Source organism: Emiliania huxleyi (genome assembly GCF_000372725.1).
Source record: "Emiliania huxleyi CCMP1516 unplaced genomic scaffold EMIHUscaffold_521, whole genome shotgun sequence".
NCBI classification, from domain to species: Eukaryota; Haptophyta; order Isochrysidales; family Noelaerhabdaceae; genus Emiliania; species Emiliania huxleyi.
This window is the reverse complement of record NW_005198082.1, coordinates 21,913-40,061: the sequence shown is the minus strand read 5'-3', so window position 1 is coordinate 40,061 and position 18,149 is coordinate 21,913. Positions and strand designations below refer to the sequence as shown.

General features: G+C 64.9%; 6 protein-coding genes across 6 annotated transcripts; 2 read left to right on the top strand and 4 right to left on the bottom strand.

The window, feature by feature from the left end:
• Window positions 1-30: 30 nt before the first annotated feature.
• EMIHUDRAFT_246642 (hypothetical protein) lies at window positions 31-931 on the bottom strand (the record flags this gene model as incomplete). Its single annotated transcript, XM_005766109.1, has 2 exons — window positions 31-47; window positions 214-931. 2 exons carry the CDS (start codon window positions 929-931, stop codon window positions 31-33), a joined length of 735 nt encoding a protein of 244 aa, XP_005766166.1.
• Window positions 932-1,952: 1,021 nt separating this feature from the next.
• EMIHUDRAFT_246641 (hypothetical protein) lies at window positions 1,953-2,249 on the bottom strand (the record flags this gene model as incomplete). The annotated part of the gene is made up of 2 exons (XM_005766108.1): window positions 1,953-2,099; window positions 2,172-2,249. The coding sequence occupies 2 exons, from the start codon at window positions 2,247-2,249 to the stop codon at window positions 1,953-1,955; spliced, it is 225 nt and encodes a 74-aa protein (XP_005766165.1).
• Window positions 2,250-2,798: 549 nt separating this feature from the next.
• On the bottom strand, window positions 2,799-3,560 carry EMIHUDRAFT_76480 (hypothetical protein; the record flags this gene model as incomplete). The annotated part of the gene is made up of 1 exon (XM_005766107.1): window positions 2,799-3,560. One exon carries the CDS (start codon window positions 3,558-3,560, stop codon window positions 2,799-2,801), a length of 762 nt encoding a protein of 253 aa, XP_005766164.1.
• A 1,753-nt stretch (window positions 3,561-5,313) lies between these two features.
• Window positions 5,314-6,515, top strand: EMIHUDRAFT_445790 (hypothetical protein). Its single transcript, XM_005766106.1, has 3 exons — window positions 5,314-5,728; window positions 5,801-6,106; window positions 6,211-6,515. The coding sequence occupies exons 1-3, from the start codon at window positions 5,372-5,374 to the stop codon at window positions 6,304-6,306; spliced, it is 759 nt and encodes a 252-aa protein (XP_005766163.1). The 5' UTR covers window positions 5,314-5,371; the 3' UTR covers window positions 6,307-6,515.
• On the bottom strand, window positions 6,495-8,738 carry EMIHUDRAFT_445787 (hypothetical protein). The gene is made up of 3 exons (XM_005766105.1): window positions 7,705-8,738; window positions 7,178-7,518; window positions 6,495-6,548 (listed from the first exon to the last, which is right to left on the bottom strand). Exons 1-2 carry the CDS (start codon window positions 8,725-8,727, stop codon window positions 7,333-7,335), a joined length of 1,209 nt encoding a protein of 402 aa, XP_005766162.1. The 5' UTR covers window positions 8,728-8,738; the 3' UTR covers window positions 6,495-6,548; window positions 7,178-7,332.
• Window positions 8,739-12,980: 4,242 nt separating this feature from the next.
• On the top strand, window positions 12,981-14,858 carry EMIHUDRAFT_459493 (hypothetical protein; the record flags this gene model as incomplete). Its single annotated transcript, XM_005766104.1, has 7 exons — window positions 12,981-13,037; window positions 13,121-13,229; window positions 13,395-13,488; window positions 13,674-13,713; window positions 13,910-13,978; window positions 14,057-14,284; window positions 14,843-14,858. 6 exons carry the CDS (start codon window positions 12,981-12,983, stop codon window positions 14,159-14,161), a joined length of 474 nt encoding a protein of 157 aa, XP_005766161.1. The 3' UTR covers window positions 14,162-14,284; window positions 14,843-14,858.
• Between the last annotated feature and the right edge of the window lie 3,291 nt (window positions 14,859-18,149).

The window sequence follows — 18,149 nt, the reverse complement described above, 5'->3', positions numbered from 1 at the left end:
CCCATGCTGGCGGAGGCAAACGCGGGCTGCTCAGCTTTGAACCACTGCTGCCGTCGGCCGACGACCTGAGTGCCGGGCTCGTTTCGGCCGTTCCCTCGCCGTCGCTGCCCTCGCCGCCACCCTCACCGCCGCCGCCCTCACCGACGCCCTCGCCTCCGTCGCCATCTCCTCCGCTGTCCTCGCCGCCAAACTCTCCTCCGCCGCCCTCGCCACGGCCCTGGATCGGTCCAGGAGCGAGCTTCTGCTCCTCTGGTTGCATCAAGCGCAGCCGGACAAGGTCCTTCGCAATGCACCGCGGCATGTACTGTCGCTCCGTCGGTAGTTGTGCGCGCAACACCTCCATTGCAGCGCGCACGTCCTTCGATTGGTGGGCATCGCCGACGCGACGCGCGAGGGCACTCACGTCGACAACCGCGAGGATCGAGCGCGCGAAGCGTTCGGAGAGCTCGCGCGAGAGGCCGATCTGGATGGCACGCTCTCGAAGCATCTTGCGAGGCTCCGTGGACTTGCCCTTTCCCTCGCTTGAGTAGATGTCGCGCGCCGGGTCCCACTGAACACGGCCCTTGCTCCCGCCGCCACCGTGCGTGCAGGCGCACGCTTCGAGCAGCGACGCCACCTCGCTGTGTGGCAGCTTGAGCTTCAGCACGCGCTCCTGGCCGTGCTTTGCGGAGTAGCCACATCTATAGAGCATCCACGCAAACGAAGGCTTGATCCAAGTCATCCTCGTCGTATTGAAGAGCGGGCCGCCGAGGGTGCCGTGTTCCACCGCCCAGTCCGCGATGCCTTCGTTGTACGCCTGATAAAACCAGACGCCTTCGTCATCGTAGTCCGCCGACAGCGTGTATGCACTGGTATCGTCAGCTCGCAACGCGTGAGCTCGCACCGCGGCCGCTCGCTGGCTGCGCTTGCTGGGTCCGCGCTTGCCACTCATGGTCCTGCCCCGTGTCTGCGTCGTCCTCGCCCTGTGCGCTGTGGTCCTGCCGTTGGGCCACGCCTGTCCGCGTCAACGACACGTCCACACAAGGGTACGTTCTTCTCCTCGACTGGTTCCACTTCTTTCACATAATATAGAGATTCAATTCTCTTCCCCCTCTCTTCACACTTCCGCTCGTGGTGGGCCTGCCGCCGCAGCGTCCGGCGCCGGCATCGATCGCTGCCAAGGGGGGGGCCGGGCGACAGACAGGGGTGTCAGTCAGCGTCGTCCCAAATGGTCGTCCCACAAGAGGTAGAGTACGCATCCGCCCCGGGCCGCATTTCGAGAAGTCTCCCAGTGCCATATTCCCCGCCCTCCGACGTGCAACGAATCGCAAAATCCACGCAAACGGGAAAATCGAAAAACGCGGCAAAGACCGGAGTCGAGAAGCTCGAACACCGGCTCGCGCCGCGCGACATCTCTCTCGTCGTGTCTTTGTATAAGATATTGTCACCGATTCGCGCAGGCCCCAGCCCAGGCCAGGCCAGGGGACGGCCCCCAGGCCCAACCCCGCAGCAGTGCGGGGAGAGGCGCGGCCCGCGCCACCGGTGGGCGAGAGACGAGGGGCACACCAATCAACACGCGGTGTGGCAGCCTCGAGTGGCGCCACCGCACCACGACGCACCCACGCACGAGTTCTAGTCGGCGGTTCGCCCCCGTTTGGGGGCGGTGACTGTCCCTCCACTCCCCCGCCCTCTAGATTGGGGCTCCTCTGCCCCTCCCCCCCCTCCCCCCCCCTCGCTACTCCTTCTGGGCGGGTTTGGGGAGGGAGAGGGTCGCGAGGCCGAGGCTGATTGCGGTGGTAGCGGCAAAGATGCCGTAGGAGCTCGTGCGCATCAACGAGTTTGTGAAGCTCTTTGAAGAGACATCAAAGACGTCCCACACCTGCAGCCGGGGTGGGCGGTGCATGGGGGAGGGAGTTCTGGCCGGAGAGGATGCGCCGGTCGAGCGAGGGAATTGGTAGAGGACGCGAGCGGGGTCACCAACTCACCATGTGGCGGGCGCAACCGACCCAGTGGTACACGAACGGCCACGACACAGCAAATTTGGCGGCAGGGAGCGTCACGCCGCCCTCCGGCAGGCTCTGTACCGCCTGCTCCAGCGCCCCCGCCCCACCAAACAGCGCCTGATGGGGGAGTGGTGCGCTGGTGGCGATTGCACGCGGGCCTTGAGCGGCCGATCGAGTGGACACACACACCAGAGCCGTCACGCCGACGATGTAGGCGTAGGCGATCCCTCCGGTGATGCGGACGGTGATAGAAGAGTAGGCAATCATGGGAAGCCGGTAGATCGTCAGGTGCGGAGAGAGCGGCCTACGAGCGAAGCGCCGACTCGTCAGCAGCGTCACGGCAGAGAGACCTCCTGTCTTCGGAAGAGAGACTTCAGCGCCTGCCCGTCTTGTCCTGCTGCTCGGTGTACGTTTCTGACGCGAGGCCGCGCCTCGGTGCGGAGCGGAGAGCCGACACGCGGGCCGCGGAGCGTGCCGCGGCGGCAGGGCGGAGACGGGAGAGTCGGCCGAGCATTCGTGTCGCCCTCACCTCCACCACCTATACGTCCGGCGCCGGGCTAGCGTGAGGGTGCCCATGCGGTACCTGGGTACCGAGCGAAAAAGAATTTTACAAGAAAAGAATTTTTCACGTCAACTCCTTCGCAGCCCGTCTCGCCGTAGTCCTGTTGGACTGCATAGCGAGTCGATCTCCTCGACGCTCATCTCCCGCCCAGCCAACTAACCAACAGCGGTCTCCACTACTCAGTACTCACACGGTCACGCGCCGGGCAGCGGGGTCGGGATGGGAAGTCCGAGCCGCTCGGCGGTCTTCCGCGCCTACTCCAGCGAGATGAGCTGCACTCCCTTCCCGTCACGCAGTCGCGCCGCCCGCTGCCCGTCCGCAGCCCACGCGACGCCCTCGCCGACGTGGGCATCCTCCTTGTAGAAGCCAGTATCCACGTCGCCGTTGGCGTACCGGTAAACGCCGCCCCCCTCCCTCTGGCCCGCCCTGAAGTCGCCCTCGTAGACGTTGCCGTTGGCGAACCTAAACGCGCCGCGCCCCTCAATTGTATCCGCCTTGAACTCGCCCTCGTAGACGTTGCCGTTGGCGAGCCGGCAAATGCCGCGCCCCTCCGGCAGGCCCGCCTTCCACTCGCCATCGTATGCGTCACCATCGGCGCCCCGCATGACGCCCTTCCCCTCCATCATGCCCGCCACGAACTCGCCGTCGTAGACGTCGCCATTTGCCCACCTGTAGACGCCGCGCCCCTCCCTCTCACCCGCCTTGAACTCGCCCTCGTAGACGGCGCCGCTAGCCCACCGGGCGATGCCGACGCCATCCCTTTCACCCGCTGTCCACCCACCCTCGTACACCTCGCCGCTGGCGAACCGGTAGACGCCACGCCCCTCCTTCTCGCCCGCTTTGTACTCGCCATCATAGACGTTTCCGTTGGCGTACCGGAAGACGCCGCGTCCCTCCCTCGCACCGGCCTTCCACTCGCCATCGTAGATGTCGCCACCGGCGGACCGCCAGACGCCGCGTCCCTCGGGCAGACCCGCCTTCAGCCCGCCCTCATAGTCGCCGTGGCGGTACCGCATGGCGCCGTGCCCCGCATAACCGCCCTTGTCCTTGTCCGCTTCATCTGCCGCCGCCACTGCCGCTTGCACTGCCGTCCGAATCGCCGTTGCTTTGTCGGCCTCTGATGACGCCACAGCCGCTGCTGCCACTGCCGCTTCCGCTGCTGCCACTGCTGCTTCCACTGCCGTCCGAACCGCCGTTGCTTTGTCGGCCTCTGATGACGCCACAGCCGCTGCTACTGCCGCCGCCTTGTCCGCCTCTGCTGCCTTCAGCATGCGCAGCGCCTTGTGGAGTCGTGCGATGAGCCGCGACTTGGTCACCGCCGGTGCGTCGAGCACCCGGGACTTGTACCAGCGGAAGGCCGCCTGAACCCGCGTCGCCGACCTCTCGTGCAACAGCCGCGCCCGCTCGACGATGGCAGCGTGGCGGCGCGTATAGGCGGCGACTTTGCTGGCCGCTCTCCGCACCGCCATCAGCTGCCGCCTCGCAAGCAGCCTGCGAGCAGCGGCCTGGATCTTCGTCGCCGTGCGCTGCTTGCTATCGTAGCAGCACGCCGTGGCCTTGGTTCGCCACATAGCGTGAATGCAGCTTCGCAGGAACTTCTTGCTCGGGCGGGGGCTAAGCACCGCGCCACCTTCCTTGAACGTGTCCGCCTCGGCTGCATGGATCTTCTCGAGTGCCCGGCGCTGCCCCTCGACTATTGCCGCCATTTGCTTGAGTCGCTCAGCCATTTGCCGCTGCTGCTACAGGAGGAGCGAGGCGTCAGTGGTTGGCTCCTCTGCCGCCGTGTCTTGCGACGAGAGCGAGGCGGCGGGCTCTGAGGATCTTGAGGCGGCGGACGAGGGCAGAGCCAGGGTACAGAGCCGGGGTACAGAGCAGGGGTATATACTTACAGGCGGCAGGAAATTCTTTTCTGACTTTAAAAAAAATGCGGTGCCTTCGTCTACTCTCTTTAAAGTTAGCTCAATATATTACCAGCCTCGCCACGGTCAAGATCCCACTTGATTCCGGTTGCACCGTTGCACCTTGTCCGTGGGGCGTGGGTGGTAGGCTCGTCGCGAGGGGGCGCGGGGAAGCGCGCCGCAGCCTTGTGGCGCTCGTACTTGCCGTGGACGCGCTGCACCCAGCTCGCAAATGTCGCCTACCCCACACACCGTGGGGACCCCGCAATTCCCTTCCCCCCTCGGAGGGCCGGACTGAGGCGTCGAGGGCCCCACTCTTTCCTTCGCATAGCGGCCACTCTTCGGATCGCTGGTCGAGCGACTTTCCTTCGCATAGCGGCCACTCTTCGGATCGCTGGTCGAGCGACCCGGGGGATGCCCCGCGCGCCTGACCCAGGCGCGAAAACGAATCTGCGAGGCGTGGCCGCTCATGCGGCCCGATGGGGAGGAGCGGGGCGGACTACGGGGATCGGCTTCTTACACAGCCCTTCCCTGCAGCGAGCCCCCCTCCAACCCACCCGCGCTAGGTCCCGGGGGACGCAGGGGTCACACCCGACGACCTCGGGAACTAACTAGCCGGGGCAGTCGGAGAAAGAAGGGGCAACTCCGTGCACTGACGGTCGGCCGTCAGAAAACACGCCTGCGTGGATCGCGTCACACCAATCCTCGCTACCCAACGCGGCCAAAGGATATCCACCTCGAGAACCTCGAGAGTGCGACTTCAAGCACCGCCCCGGCCTAAAAGAAAGAAAGAAAACACACAACCCAAGGGACTTTTCCCCCATCTCATGGTCATTGATTTCTTTCGATGGAGTACCGCAGCGGCGGCGGCCGCCCTCTGGCGAGCGGTGCTCGCGACGACTCGCTCCCGGTGGGTGGCAGTCGAGACCATGAACCTCTCGCCTCACGGCTTCGAGCAGTCCCTCGCCTTCCGCCACGCGAGCAGCGAAATCTACTCTGCGCTCCTGTCTGCCGCTGATCGGGCGGCCGCCGGCGCCGACGCGGCGGCATGGGTTCTGGACGAGGACGTCCAGAGCCCGAGCGCGTCCCCGGACACCGCATCGCCGCGGCGTTCCTCCTTCCCGGCGATCGATCACGCCGTGGCGGCGCGGCGGCGGCGTGAGGCGGCGGCCTCCGCCGTGTCGACGCCTCCGCCGCGCAGCCGATCACGTCGTGGGGAGACGTCACCACGAGACGTCGTCCTCGCCGATGCGTTCCGCCGTTGGCGCGAGTCGCCACCGTCGCCGGCGCCCGCCCCGGAATTGCGGCAGCACCCCCCGTCCCTCTGCGCCGACGCGTGCCCCGCCCTCCCATCTCAGTCGCATCCACTCGCGCTCTCCTGCCTCGCTCGCGCTGCTGCGGCGCGGCAGCCTCGCTCGACGCTGCGCCGCGCCGTCCGCGTGTGGCGGGAGAGGTGCTTCGCGGCGGCGCGTGCGCGGCGGTCAGCGGCGCGGCGCGCGCGCTCGGCGGCGCTGCGCCGCGCGCTCGGCCAGTGGCGGCGGCGCGCCCGTTGGCAGGCAGGCTGGCAACGCCGGTGGAGGTGCAGGGCAGACCGGTGCGGCGGGGAGCGCTGCGTCCACTTGCCGTGCATGCGCACGCTCGAGCTGCGCGCCGTCTTCCTCGAGGCGAGAGAGGAGCCGAGAGTAGTCGCCGAGCTCACCCGCCCGCCGCCTCCCCTCGCTCTGCCTCTCTCTCTCCACCCCTCTCCCACACCGGACTCCCTGCTCAGGGGGGCAACGCCGCGGTGGGCGACGCGTACCGCCGCCGCCGCATCCTGTCGGTGGTGCTCTGTGCTTGGTGGAGGGTGGCCGCGAACGTGAGATGACGGCAAGAGCTGCCCCGCTGAGGCACGGTCCGGCGGCCTTGGTTGCTTTTATTTTCTCTCTCGGTTTGGCGTTTGGTGCGAGCGCGGCATGCGGCATGGCCACTGCCGCACTGGCGGTGTGTGTGCGGTTCGTTTCCTCTCGTTCTCTGCACGCGGCAGAACGGGCTCTTACGTCTAGCGGGGCTAGCGCTTACGCGTCGAGGCTCTATAAAACGAACAGCGAACACCCGACACATCGGTCATCGCAGCGAGCGAAGTGGGTGAGACTGATGATGCTCCTTCGACTTAGGGAGCGGTTCCGCTGCTGGGCGAGCTTCAGGGTGGTGCTCACGCGAAAAGGAATCGACGCAATGTACAAAGCATACAAGAAGAGGAGAAAGAAGAGGAGAGGCGCCAGTGATGACGAAACAGAAGCTAGTGCAGACGAGGGCAGGTCAGACCCGGGGACGGCGGACAGACGGCGGAGGCGGACCAGACGGCACCGACCGCCGAGGGAACGTTGGGAAGAGGCACGAGGAGGGCGGCGACCTCAACCGACTATGGAGGACCCGTCACCAGACGACGCAGGGCAGACGACGGTGAGGCGGAGCAGTCGCGCAGGGCGAGACGAGGGAGGGAGCAGGACGTTGCGGAGATCAGCAGGAGGATGTACGAAGAGATTAGGAGCAGCAGGGACCCGAGGGACCGTGTGGAAGACGGCTAGTGCTAGTCCCCCATCGGGAGGGGACGACCCCGGCTAGTCGCCGACCACACCCACAAAGAACCCTGCCGCACAAAGATCGCAAGGGCGGGGACCTGTTCCTTTTTACCCCCATCTCCTAGTAGAGGTGTCCGTTTTATTTAATTTATTTACATCGATCACACATCACTGTGACACGAATTGTCGAAATCGCGGGGGGAGGCGGCACTCTTCCTCTCTACTCTAGTGGCACTTGACACGAATCACGTAGAACTCGCCGGGAGCCGCGGGTGGTTTCTCGAGACTCACGGATGTGCACTCAAAGAGTGGGCGCGCTCCGCACTACTCTACATGCAGACGCAATGGGCGACATACTGCCCGGGGTCGGCGAAGCACCCCTTCGCGGGCGGCCCAAACTGCTCGATGAAGCGCGGCGCCTCCTTCCCCTCCGCGTAGCGCGTGATCGGCAGCACGGACGGCCGGCGGTAGTCCTTGAGGTATCGCTGCGCGAAGGGGAAGGCGCTGACCCGCTCCTGCGGGGAGGTATGGGGAGATATGGGGAGATATGGGGAAGGCGCTGACCGCTCCCGCCGGTGAGGGGTAGGGTCAGTGATGGCGAGCAGCTTGAGACGGTCGTGGAACAAGCCGAGATATGGGGAGATATGGGGAGATATGGGGAGATGTGGGGAGATGTGGGGAGATGTGGGGAGATCTGGCTCCTGCTGGTCGGCGCCCTTACCCACCCACAAGAAGATCTCGAAGCCGTTGTCGTACAGGAAGACGTCGCAAGACTTCAGCCGCGAGACAGGCAGCTTCGCCCCCGTGCCGGCGCGCGAGTACGAGAAGGCGCCCCGCTCTCCCGCCTTGAGCCGCAGCAGCAGCGGCTGGTGCGCCTTTACAGCCGCGTCCTCGCCGCCCGCCTCTTGACCCTTCACCGAGACGCGTCCGACCTTGATGCCGAGAAACCGTCGCTCTCCGGGCAGCTCCTTCCAGAAGGGGTCCTCCTCGTCTGGTTCTCCGTCCGGCACGTGCACCACCTGCGTCCCCCCGCCCCGCTCCGCAGCCATCCCCTTGGCCAACTCGTCCGCCTTTCCCCGCTCGGCCGCGTTCGACTCGCTGCCCACCCACACAAACACCTTGAACTCGGTGTCGAGGATGTACACGTCGCCAGAGTTCATCGACGACCGGCTGAGCTTGACCTGCCGCAGCCGCAGGTTGCCGCGCCCGCCCTTGACCTCGAAGAGGCGCGCCTGCCGCTCCTTGAGCTCTGTCTTCTTGAAGCCGGTCGCGACGCCGCCCTCGAGGTACTGGACCCGGCCGCCGAACAGGTCGAGGAAGTCTTGCGCCTCGGCCCCCTCCACCTGTCGGTGCTGCGTCGCTCCGCCTCCAAGGAAGTCGTCCAGCTCGACCGTCTTGTACGCGGCGGTGCCGTACTCGTCCTGCGACGACTCGCTGCCGATCCAAAAGTGGACGTCCCACTCCAGCTTCTTGTTGTTGTTCGGCTTCTTATACGTGCGGAGCACGATGTATGAGTCGCCGCGGTGGAACTTGCCCCACTTCTTCTGCGGCCACGGGACAACGCGGAACTGCTCAATCCGCCACAGCTGCAGCCCGACGCTCGTGCCGGCGCCCCGCCACTGCGGCTCGCCGTGCGCGGCGGCCTCCTTGCACTTGCGGTCGATGTCGGAGCCGATGAGAGCCACGTTTGTGTCCTGCCAGTCCGGCTGCCGATCCTTCCTCATCAACCCGCAAGGCGCGAGACACACCGACCGCGGGCGCGGGCGGCGGCAAGTGGCGGCGGCAAGGGCCGTCCGCGCGCTCCTTATTCTTTTTTTTAATTTATGTGGCTCTAACGTACATTCCTGTAGGAGGACTCTGCTGACATTTTTGAGGGCTAGAGATGCCGTTATTTATTATGTTTAATAATAAACTTACGCCGGTGTTTACCCTGTTAGTCTTACAGTGTGTGTGTGTGTGAGTGAGTATTCTTGATACGAAACCACGACGACACACACCAGTCGACTCGCATCGGTTGCCTCCATGAACGGCGGAGCTATTCTCGCGCCCACACCACACCTGGCTCCAACGTGGACACGCCCATAGCTGGGGACACTACTAGGTCACGCATGGCATCACAGAAGTTTTATCTCTGGGCCCCGAAAGGCATCTCTAGCAGTGTCGTTACACATGCCCCCTCCCCTCCTGGGCGCATGCGCCTCACGTCTCGCCAGAGCATAAGCCCTTGGCGTGTGGCGAGACGAGTTTTTCGCCATCGCCGCGAGCAGCAAGCCGTCCGCCGCAAACAGCCGGAGGCCTCGCCGCGGCACTGGCTGCGCTGCGGTCCCGCACCCGTCGACGCAGCTCCCCCCGCGGAAGACCGCGCGTAGCGACGCCTTGACGATCGAGATGAGCGCGCTCGAGGCTCGCCCACCTACTGCCCCTGAGAGTTGGTTATGAGTGGGATCAGCTCCCCCCCTTGGGATCGAAGCCGCCACAACCTCACACCCAACATCCCAGGCGGGATCAGAAGGGGACTCCACACCGGACACCGCCCGGGCACAGCCCCCCTACCCGTCGGATCGCACAGAGGGCCCCCTCGGAGCAGCCCACACACAATCACGCATCGGCAGATTGAGTGCCTGAGTCAGGCAGACAGCACAGACAAGAGGAGAGAGAGGAGAGAGAGAGAGAGAGAGAGGAGATAGGAGAGGGTGAGGGTGTGAACACACGTGAGGAGTGGGGGAGGGTGTCTGTGGTGGGCTGTAGTCCTACTACGTGGTTACAACCACGCGCCCCTCAGGAGCTTAAGGTAGAGCTGAGCGTCCCAGACGCCTCGGTGCCTCCCACCGGCGTGAAGACCATCCGGATCTACCGGGTTCGCCCTCCGGACGCACCCGTCCCCGCGATGGCCCACGGTCCTCCGTCGCCTGGTTGACCCCCTGCCTCCCGGTTGACCCCCACTCCTCGTAGTCCATCATTAAATAAACTCAAAGTCCACCACAGCCTCCAGCCTCCACCTCCACCCGCGAGCCGCCACCGCTGCCGCCCGCGACGCCGCCCGCCGCGTCAGATAGCCGCGACGCGCGCACCGAGTCGAGTCGGAGAGCCGCGCCGCACCAGCAGGAGCATCTGCACCACCAGCAGCAGCAGCACCACCACCACCACCACCCGAGAGAGAAGCGCACCTGCCCGACGCCGCCCGCCGCGTCAGACGCTCGCGACGCGCGCGTCGAGCCCAGTCGCAGAGCCGCGCCGCGCCAGCAGCAGCATCTGCACCAGCAGCAGCAGCACCACCACCACCAGCAGCAACAGAGACAGGCAGTGCAGGCGCAGAAGCGCTCGCAGAGCGGCGCGCAGCGCCGCGCACGCCACGCTGCGGACCGTCGGACGAGCGCACCGTACGTCGGCGGCGAGCCGCGTCGCCAGCCGTCTCGCGAGAGAGCGGCGCCGCCGCGTGCGCGCAGCAGCCGCCGCGGCAGAGGCGAGCCGCGGCGACGTCCGCACTAACGGATAACGGCCATTGGCGGTTCACACACACACACACTTAGGGAGGGTTTACCTTCCGTGAAACGATTTTTGAGGTGTGAATACACCCCCTAGACGCGACGCCCCCCGAACCAACGGGCCAGACCCTTCCAGAGGGTGCCCCAGGGACGCCCAAAACCGCCCACAGCAGCCCCACAACCCTTAAACAGTACTCGGCACAACCACTCAAAGTTGGCCTCCCCCGGAGGTGAGTTTCACATTAGGGGCACCCTCCGGCAGGCCGCCCTGAGCCCCCTAGGCGGCATACATGGAAATCTCTGCGCAACATCGGAAGATCCTTGGACTGTAGATCGTAGATGCCTTTTAGAGATCTCTTAAGTGGCAAATCTCCTGCCAAGAGCAGCAGTAGATTGAAGAACTGGTGGAGGCAAATCTACTGGCGAGACTTGGGCGTGTCCGTGTGAGAGATCCGCTAGGATCTCCAGTCTTAATCTACTGTCTCTACCCCCACGATCTACTGTTCTTGCGCAGAGATTTCCATTACTCCTAGGCGGGCCGCCGCTGCTCTAGCGCGCAGCGACCCGATGGGCAAGGGGCCCCTACCCACCACAGACACCCTCACGCCCTCTCCCCCGGCCCGCCGCGGCACCGAGGGCGATTCTGCGCGAGGGATCGCTTCTGCGGAGCCGCAGCGGCCGGCGCGCGGCGGCGGCGCCGCCGCCAGCGCGGCCCGCGCGGCCGGTGGCGCCGGTAGCGCGAGCAACGGCATCGGCGATGGCGCGGCGGTCGGCGAAGGCGCGTTGGGCAGCGCGAGAAGTGGCTGCCACCCTCCCGACCGCGGCGGCAGCCCCTTCTCGCGACGAGCGTGCCCGGCTTCTTTAGCAGCAGCGCGTCTAGTCCTTTGTGAGCGCGTCTTTCGCGCCCTTGGCGGCGCCGCCGAGCACGGCGATGGCGCCCTGGAGCTCGGGATCGCTCAGCCTTGCCTACGAGGGTAGGGACCAGGAGCGCCGAGCCAGTGGGAGGGCAGGCAGGTATGGCAAAACTGCGAGCTCCCGAGGACGTCTGGCGCCGAGTGCGTCTGGCACCGGGCACGGAAGCTCGCACTCGGCCGCACGCGATAGTGCTGCCGCGAGAACGCCAGCCATGTACGATATGTCTCGTGTACACTCCTCCTGGGTCATGGTCGGTCATATGCAGGACGGCCAGAGTCGCCCACATCGCCTACGCGGTCCCGAGTGTGGTCAGACTGATACACCGCGACTCAACGGTTGAGTGCGGCCAGCGCACACAAAAGTCGTCGACTGCGGCCTGGCGCGGTGATCATAGGTGCTGGAGACCAGGCAGTATGGGCCTGCAACCTGGCCACGCATGAACTCGGTACCTACATTCGCAGAGGCCCGGCAAGGATGGGATCTAGTAGAGTGATTGTGCGCTGAGACCGTACTCCGTGGGTCGCTGGAATGACCTGTAGGGAAGTTCAGTGCCGCTGCTCGACTCTCCAGTGTCACAGCCGATGCCTGTGACCTGGCCACCGCCGCACGGTGCTTGAAATCGGCGCCTCCTCGGGTGTGCCCTCATAGACAGTCTTCGGCGGCCGAGTCGACGCGAGAGCTTCCCTACACAGACGTCTACTGTGAACCACCGACGAATAGAGCACAGGTTTTTGGCCACGAGATCCGCCTTCGAGGTCGAGCCGAGGCTGCCGGCGTCGTCTCTGCTGCTCTGGGCATCACCTGCACAAGCCAAGCAGACTTTGTTGCAAAAGCGTAGGCGGGTCGACGCGCCGTGTGTTGGGTTCCCATCTCGGCGCGCGCGAGTCCAGACCGAACCGACTAGCTGCCGCCGCAGCGAGTGCGGCTGGGCTGCAGGCAGGCCTGTAGCAGGCGCTCGGCACGCTGTCCGGAGGCGCTGTGGCTCACAGGGCGAGCGCCTGTGGCTCGCGAAAAAAGTCGACAGAGGCGTTTCACAAATCCGAAGCGTTTCACATTTCTTCCACCCCTCCCTAAGTCTTACAGCGCTGGAGATCAAAACAGAATTCTTCAAATACAAGCCTCTCTCACAGCACACTGGCACGACAAGGGCGCGGACTGGCGCGGAGACGCTCGCACTCCCGCTCACCAAAAAACAGTGTCTTGTTTGCCAACAACATACCTAAAACGAAAAAACAGAAAGAAAATCGGGTGCAGGGTTCCAACTTTTTCCGGGGTATGGTATGGTACCCTCGCGGCCCATGGGGGGGTATGGTCCTGACCGCCATCCCCGGTCTCCGGGAGGCTGGGTCTGTCAGCAGGCGGGGGGGTATGGTCTCGAGGTGGGTTGCGAAACTACCATACCATACCCCGCAGAAAGTCCAAACCCAGCGATCGCCCGGCGGCCGACCCCGGTCTGTTTGAGGAGCAGAGAGCACATGACTTCACCCCTCCTTATTTTCGCGTTGGGTTTGACCGGTGGCGGGCTTATTCGCGCTGGGAGGCCTGCTCCTGTTGCTTCTCGCTCGCGTTCGTCCCGCATGTCAGAGGCGGAAGAGAAGGCCGTCGGAAAGCTGGAGCAAGAGCTGTCGGCCGCGGTTGCGGCGGAAGACTACTCCCAGGTTTGCACCGTGCCGTACAACTGCGGCTGCCCGTACCACAACTGTCGGCTCTGCTGCAGGCGGCGGCGCTGCGAGATCGGCTTGCCGCGCTGCAGATGGACAGCGAGTACGGCGCGCTGAGCGCGAACTCTGAGTTCTACCGCGCCTTCTCCGAGCGGGACGTGGAGGGCACGCGACACGCCCGGGATGGAGAGCTCTCTTGCTGCAGCAGCAATGCAATTTCAGAGGATGAACCGCACTCGCAGCATACCACCTCTCCTTCCCCACACCTGTCCAGCCGCCGCATGCGCTTCTCTTCCCACCCTGATCACGTCTGCTTGTGGTGTACTGCAGCGATGCGGCGACTGTGGCTGCCGAGCGAGAGTATTGTCTGCGCCCACCCGGGCCACGAGCCCATCGTCGGCTTCGACGCTGTGATCAGCTCGTGGCGCGACAGCCGCCCCTCTTTCTCCCCTCTCTCCCTCCCTCTCTCTCTCCCTTCCTCTCCCTCCCCCCCCCCCTCTCTCTCTCTCTCTCGTCTTGTCTCTCATCCTCTTCTCCCGTTTCTCCTCTCTCCCCCCCGCGTAGACTCAGAGACCCTTCCGAGACCCTTCCGAGACCCTTCCTTACCAGGCGCGACATCTTCCGCTCCGCGCCGGCGGGCGGCCTCGAGGTGCAGCCAAGCTGCAGCCAAGATGCAGCCGAGATGCAGCCGAGATGCTGCCGAGATGCAGCCGAGATGCAGCCGAGGAGCAGCCGAGGTGCAGTGGAGTAGCACGGCCGTGCTGCGGGGCGGCATCTTCTCGGAACCTTCTCGGAACTTTCTCGGAACCTTCTGTCTCGGAACCTTCTCGGAGCCTGCCGTACAGGTTGCCGCGAGCAGCGTGCGGTGCAGTACTCCGGCGGCCAACGTCGCTCGGGTCACGTGCATCGAGGAGGTCCGGGCGGGGCTCCAACATGCGCCGCCGCCGCCCCCACACCCCCACTCGCTGCTCACGCACGCGTCGCTCCCTCAGGTCAAGCCCGGGGAGAGCAAGCTCGTCGCCACAAACATCTACGAGCGGCACGAGGACGGCAGCTGGCGCATGTCCCTCCACCATGCGGGACCCATGGTCGGCTGAGCCTGAGGCGCCCGCTCGCGATTGCGGCGGCCCTTTGCTTTTCTTGGCAGCGCTCGTGCGTCTGTGGGGCGAGCAGCGCCTCAGCGGAGTCGGTCCTGAGGTATAATTTGCGTTAGGTCTTAGAGGGAGCGGACCCTGAGTTGAGGAAATCGGGGGACGCGACCCACTTCGCCACAGACGGTCCCGCGCCTCGCCACTATGACGGGTAGACGACCGCGGCTCGTGTGCGTCTACCCGTCTTTGTCCGGAGTGAAAAGTCCAACGCGCTCGTCGGTGACGGCGTCCCCCGATTTCGCCGCGCTCGGCGAACCTCGACAGCGCTTTCGGTGGCATGCAGCTCTTTGCGCCTGAAGCCTGGAGAGCAGCTCCTCTGCTGCTCATACGCTCTGCACAGTTGGCACAGCCTACTGTGCGGCTGCCACAGCTGTGACAGCGATGGGCTCGCCCTCACTGGCCCTCAGTCACTCGTGCTGCGGCTTGTGTGAGCGACACTGCTCGGCGACTGCCGGCACACTGTGAGACCATGGGTGTGAGGTAAAACCACGCTACCAGCGCTTGGTCACATCAGCCCTGAGGTCATATCCTTCTCCTCTGTTGATGGTAACACTTGTCTACTCGCTGGAGCCGAGCAGGAGGGCTTGGCGCACAACCCCTGTTCAACTCAGGGTCCGCACCCCGTAGGAAAGAGAATACTACAGAGGGGACGAGGCCGAAAAAAAAGCAAGAGCCGTGCGTCAGCCGTCTCACGAGCCACGAGGGGGCAGGAGCGGCCGCTCACTGGAACACTGCTCGCACGGTACCCCCCCTGCACAACTATAACGGTATAAGCTCATCCCTGCTGCTAGGGGGGGGGGGTCTAGTAAAGAAAGAAAGAAAGAAAACAGACAACCCAAGGGAGGGATGGGAGGACGGCACGCCGCCACCACACAGGGATTTTAAGGAGAGGTGTGTGATGCGCTAGCCGTCGCCCACCCTAGGGAGTCTGCCTCTTCCTATCTCTCTTCGCAGTCTCTCGCCGCTTCTCGCTGCAGCCTTCATGCCACCTCGCGGTCGTCCCACTCTCGTCGTTCTCTCCCTTGTCATTTCCTCCTCTGTCGCGTCGTTCTCTTCTGTCTCGTCCTGCGACGCCGCCGCCTGCCGGTCCCTTGTTCTCGCGGCTTCTTTCGCCTTTCGCAACTCCGTCCTCCTCGCGGCGTATCCTGGCCCCTCGAGTCTATCGAGCTCCCCTCGCGCAAGGACCACATTTCTGACTCCCACTCCGAGCATTTGCCTCCAGGTCATGTTGTTGCTCAGGTCCACTCTCTCTTCGAACACTCGTGCCTCTACGGATGATGCCGGCGCTGGGGTCCCCTTCGGATGCATCGTGACATCTGACAACTGAATTTCCACTGGTTCGTCCTCCTCCGGAGTCGTCTTCCCCCGCTGCCTTCCGCTCGGCTCTACGTTCGGTACGTTCGGCGTGGCTCACCCTCCATGCCGTGAACAGGCGCTTTATCCACCCTATATTCTTCTCTCGTTCCTCTGCCCGTGCCTTGGTCTTGTCGTTGTTCCGCACCCATGTCTGTATGGCAATCGAGGCTGCCTTCCCCACTACCTGTAGTTCACTCGTCACCTCTCCCGCGAGCTCCCTTCTCTTTCTTTCGGGTATGGAGTCCGTGAGTGCGGGTAGCGTGCAGGCAATCACGGGCGCTATTTTGTCGTACTCTTCTTCGGCGAGCGCCCCAAATCTAGACCCTTTCGCCTTTAAGGAGGCTGCCCTCGCTCGTCTCAGGAATGTGGCGGTGTCTTTTGAGTCCGGCGCCTCCCGTTCAACTCTTGCTGTCGCCCTCGCTGTGTGTTTGTCGAGCTTCCGCATGAAGTTACGCGCCTCTTCCTTATTTCCAGCGCAGCTGCCGCTCAGTATGTGCGCCAACGACGCCTGTGGTGGCTCACTGTCTTCTTGTTTCCATTCGTCCCAGTCTTTCAGTTCCCCGCGTCTCCTCCTTGCCTCGCGCGCCTCTTTTGTGGCCTCATCCCTAGCCGCTTTGCCGACAGTGTGCTGAGAGACAACGGCATTTTTTCCCTCGCGATGTCCACCCCGCCGCGCCGCTCGCGCCGCTCGCGCCGCCTCGCCTCCGCCGCCACCGCCGCTCCCTCGCCAGGCACGCCGCCGCCCGCCCGCCTCCTCGACCTACCCACGGAGCTCCTCGAGCGCGTCATCTCTCGCTGCGACCCCGCCGACATCGCTCGCGTCGCGGCCGTCTCGCTGCTCTTCCACGCCTCGCTCGCGGAGCAGGGCATCCGCTTGTGGGCGCAAGAGCGCGGCTTCGAGCTGCCGGCGCAGCCCGAGGACGAGAGCTGCGTCGTGCGGTGGCTGTGCTATTCGGCGCTGCTGTGCGAGTCCAACCAGCCGGTGAGGGCGGCTGCAAGCTCTACGCACAGCGTCTTCATCGACGGCGAGGGGCGGCTCTCGTCGTGCGGCAATGAGCCGGATCACATCCCAGGCCTCCTTGGCCACGGCGAGGGCGTGACGCGGCTCAACACGCCGACCCGCCTCACTTCCCCGCTGGGCGGTGAGTGCGCCGTGAGCGTGTCGGCTGGAGGTCTGCACAGCCTTGCCCTCACCGGCAGCGGCGCCGTCTGGAGCTGAGGCTATGGAGCCGGTGGCATGCTGGGCCACGGCGACTGGCAGGGTCAGCTGCTGCCAAAGAAGATCGAGGCCTTGGCTGACTTGCGCGTCGTTGCTGTGTCGGCTGGAGGCGGGTACAGCCTCGCCCTCACCGCCGGTGGCAGCGTCTGGAGCTGGGGCTTTGGAGAGCAAGGCCAGTTGGGCCACGGCGACGATCAGGAGCAGCTGCTGCCGAAGAAGATCGAGCTGTTGGCGGGGCGGCGCGTCATCGGTGTGTCGGCCGCAGACGAGCACAGCCTCGCCCTCACCGCCGACGGCGCCCTCTGGAGCTGGGGCGGTGGAGCCTTTGGCAAGCTGGGCCACGGCGACCAGCAGGCCCAGCTGTTGCCCAAGAAGATCGACGCCTTTGCTGGCCAGCGCGTCGTCGCCGTGTCGGCTGGAGGATACTACAGCCTCGCCCTCACCGCCGACGGCGCCGTCTGGAGCTGGGGCGATGGACTCTCTGGCAAGCTGGGCCACGGCGACACGCAGCTACAGCTGCTGCCCAAGAAGGTCGACGCATTTGCTGGGCGGCGCATCGTCGCCGTGTCGGCTGGAGCCGCGCACAACCTCGCCCTCACCGCCGACGGCGCCGTCTGGAGCTGGGGCTTTGGAGCCTTTGGCCAGCTGGGCCACGGCGACCAGCAGCGCCAGCTGCTCCCAAAGAAGATCGAGGCCTTCGCTGGCCAGCGCATTATCGCTGTGTCGGCGGGAGAGCGGCACAGCCTCGCCCGCACCGCCGATGGCGCTGTCTTCACGTGGGGCAAGGGCGAGACCGGCTGCCTAGGCCACGGAGAGGACCTATCGGACCAGCTGCTGCCCAAGAAGATCGAGGTGTGGGCGCCGGGCCAGTGCGGAAAGGGGAATCGTGAGTGAGCTGCAAGCCTGCCTCTCGGCTACTCGAGTACCTGGGCGGGGAAGGGGTGGGTCCAAAACGCGAGCGTGGTGCCTGGTGTGCGTGCGTGTCGCGTGTTGTTGTCTGTTAGTTTGATCAACTTTTGATAGCTTCCGGGAAGGACTCACCACACACCATTCAGCGTGTGACGGAACGGTGTGAAGCTCCCGGGAGCTTGATCCTTGAGTTCCGAGTAAAATACATAGGGGCCTACACAGCTGTACATGCCGCGCGCGCGCCTTACGCCGGGGAGTATCTCATCCCACGCACGGCCGGCGCGAGCGTTAGAAGAGAGACGCTCTCAGCTCAGCACGACTTCCGTCTCCCCCGACGCCGCACCCCGAATCCCTCCCCGGGTTGCAAACCCCTCAACACACGGGCGTACGTACATAGAGCCGTACGTGCAGGCTGCTGCTCCCGCTCAGGGCGTGCCCCCCCCCCCCCCA

What these genes read in the sequence shown, in the direction of transcription:
- EMIHUDRAFT_445790 (XM_005766106.1), top strand. Translation starts at nt 5,372, where the DNA reads ATGAACCTCTCGCCTCACGGCTTCGAGCAGTCCCTCGCCTTCCGCCAC. An exon ending in GCGAGTCGCCACCGTCGCCG is followed by an intron (nt 5,729 to 5,800) that starts GCGCCCGCCCCG and finishes CTCCCATCTCAG; the next exon opens with TCGCATCCACTCGCGCTCTC. An exon ending in TGCGCGCCGTCTTCCTCGAG is followed by an intron (nt 6,107 to 6,210) that starts GCGAGAGAGGAG and finishes CTCCCTGCTCAG; the next exon opens with GGGGGCAACGCCGCGGTGGG.
- EMIHUDRAFT_445787 (XM_005766105.1), bottom strand. Translation starts at nt 8,727, where the DNA reads ATGAGGAAGGATCGGCAGCCGGACTGGCAGGACACAAACGTGGCTCTC. An exon ending in GTAAGGGCGCCGACCAGCAG is followed by an intron (nt 7,519 to 7,704) that starts GAGCCAGATCTC and finishes ACCTCCCCGCAG; the next exon opens with GAGCGGGTCAGCGCCTTCCC.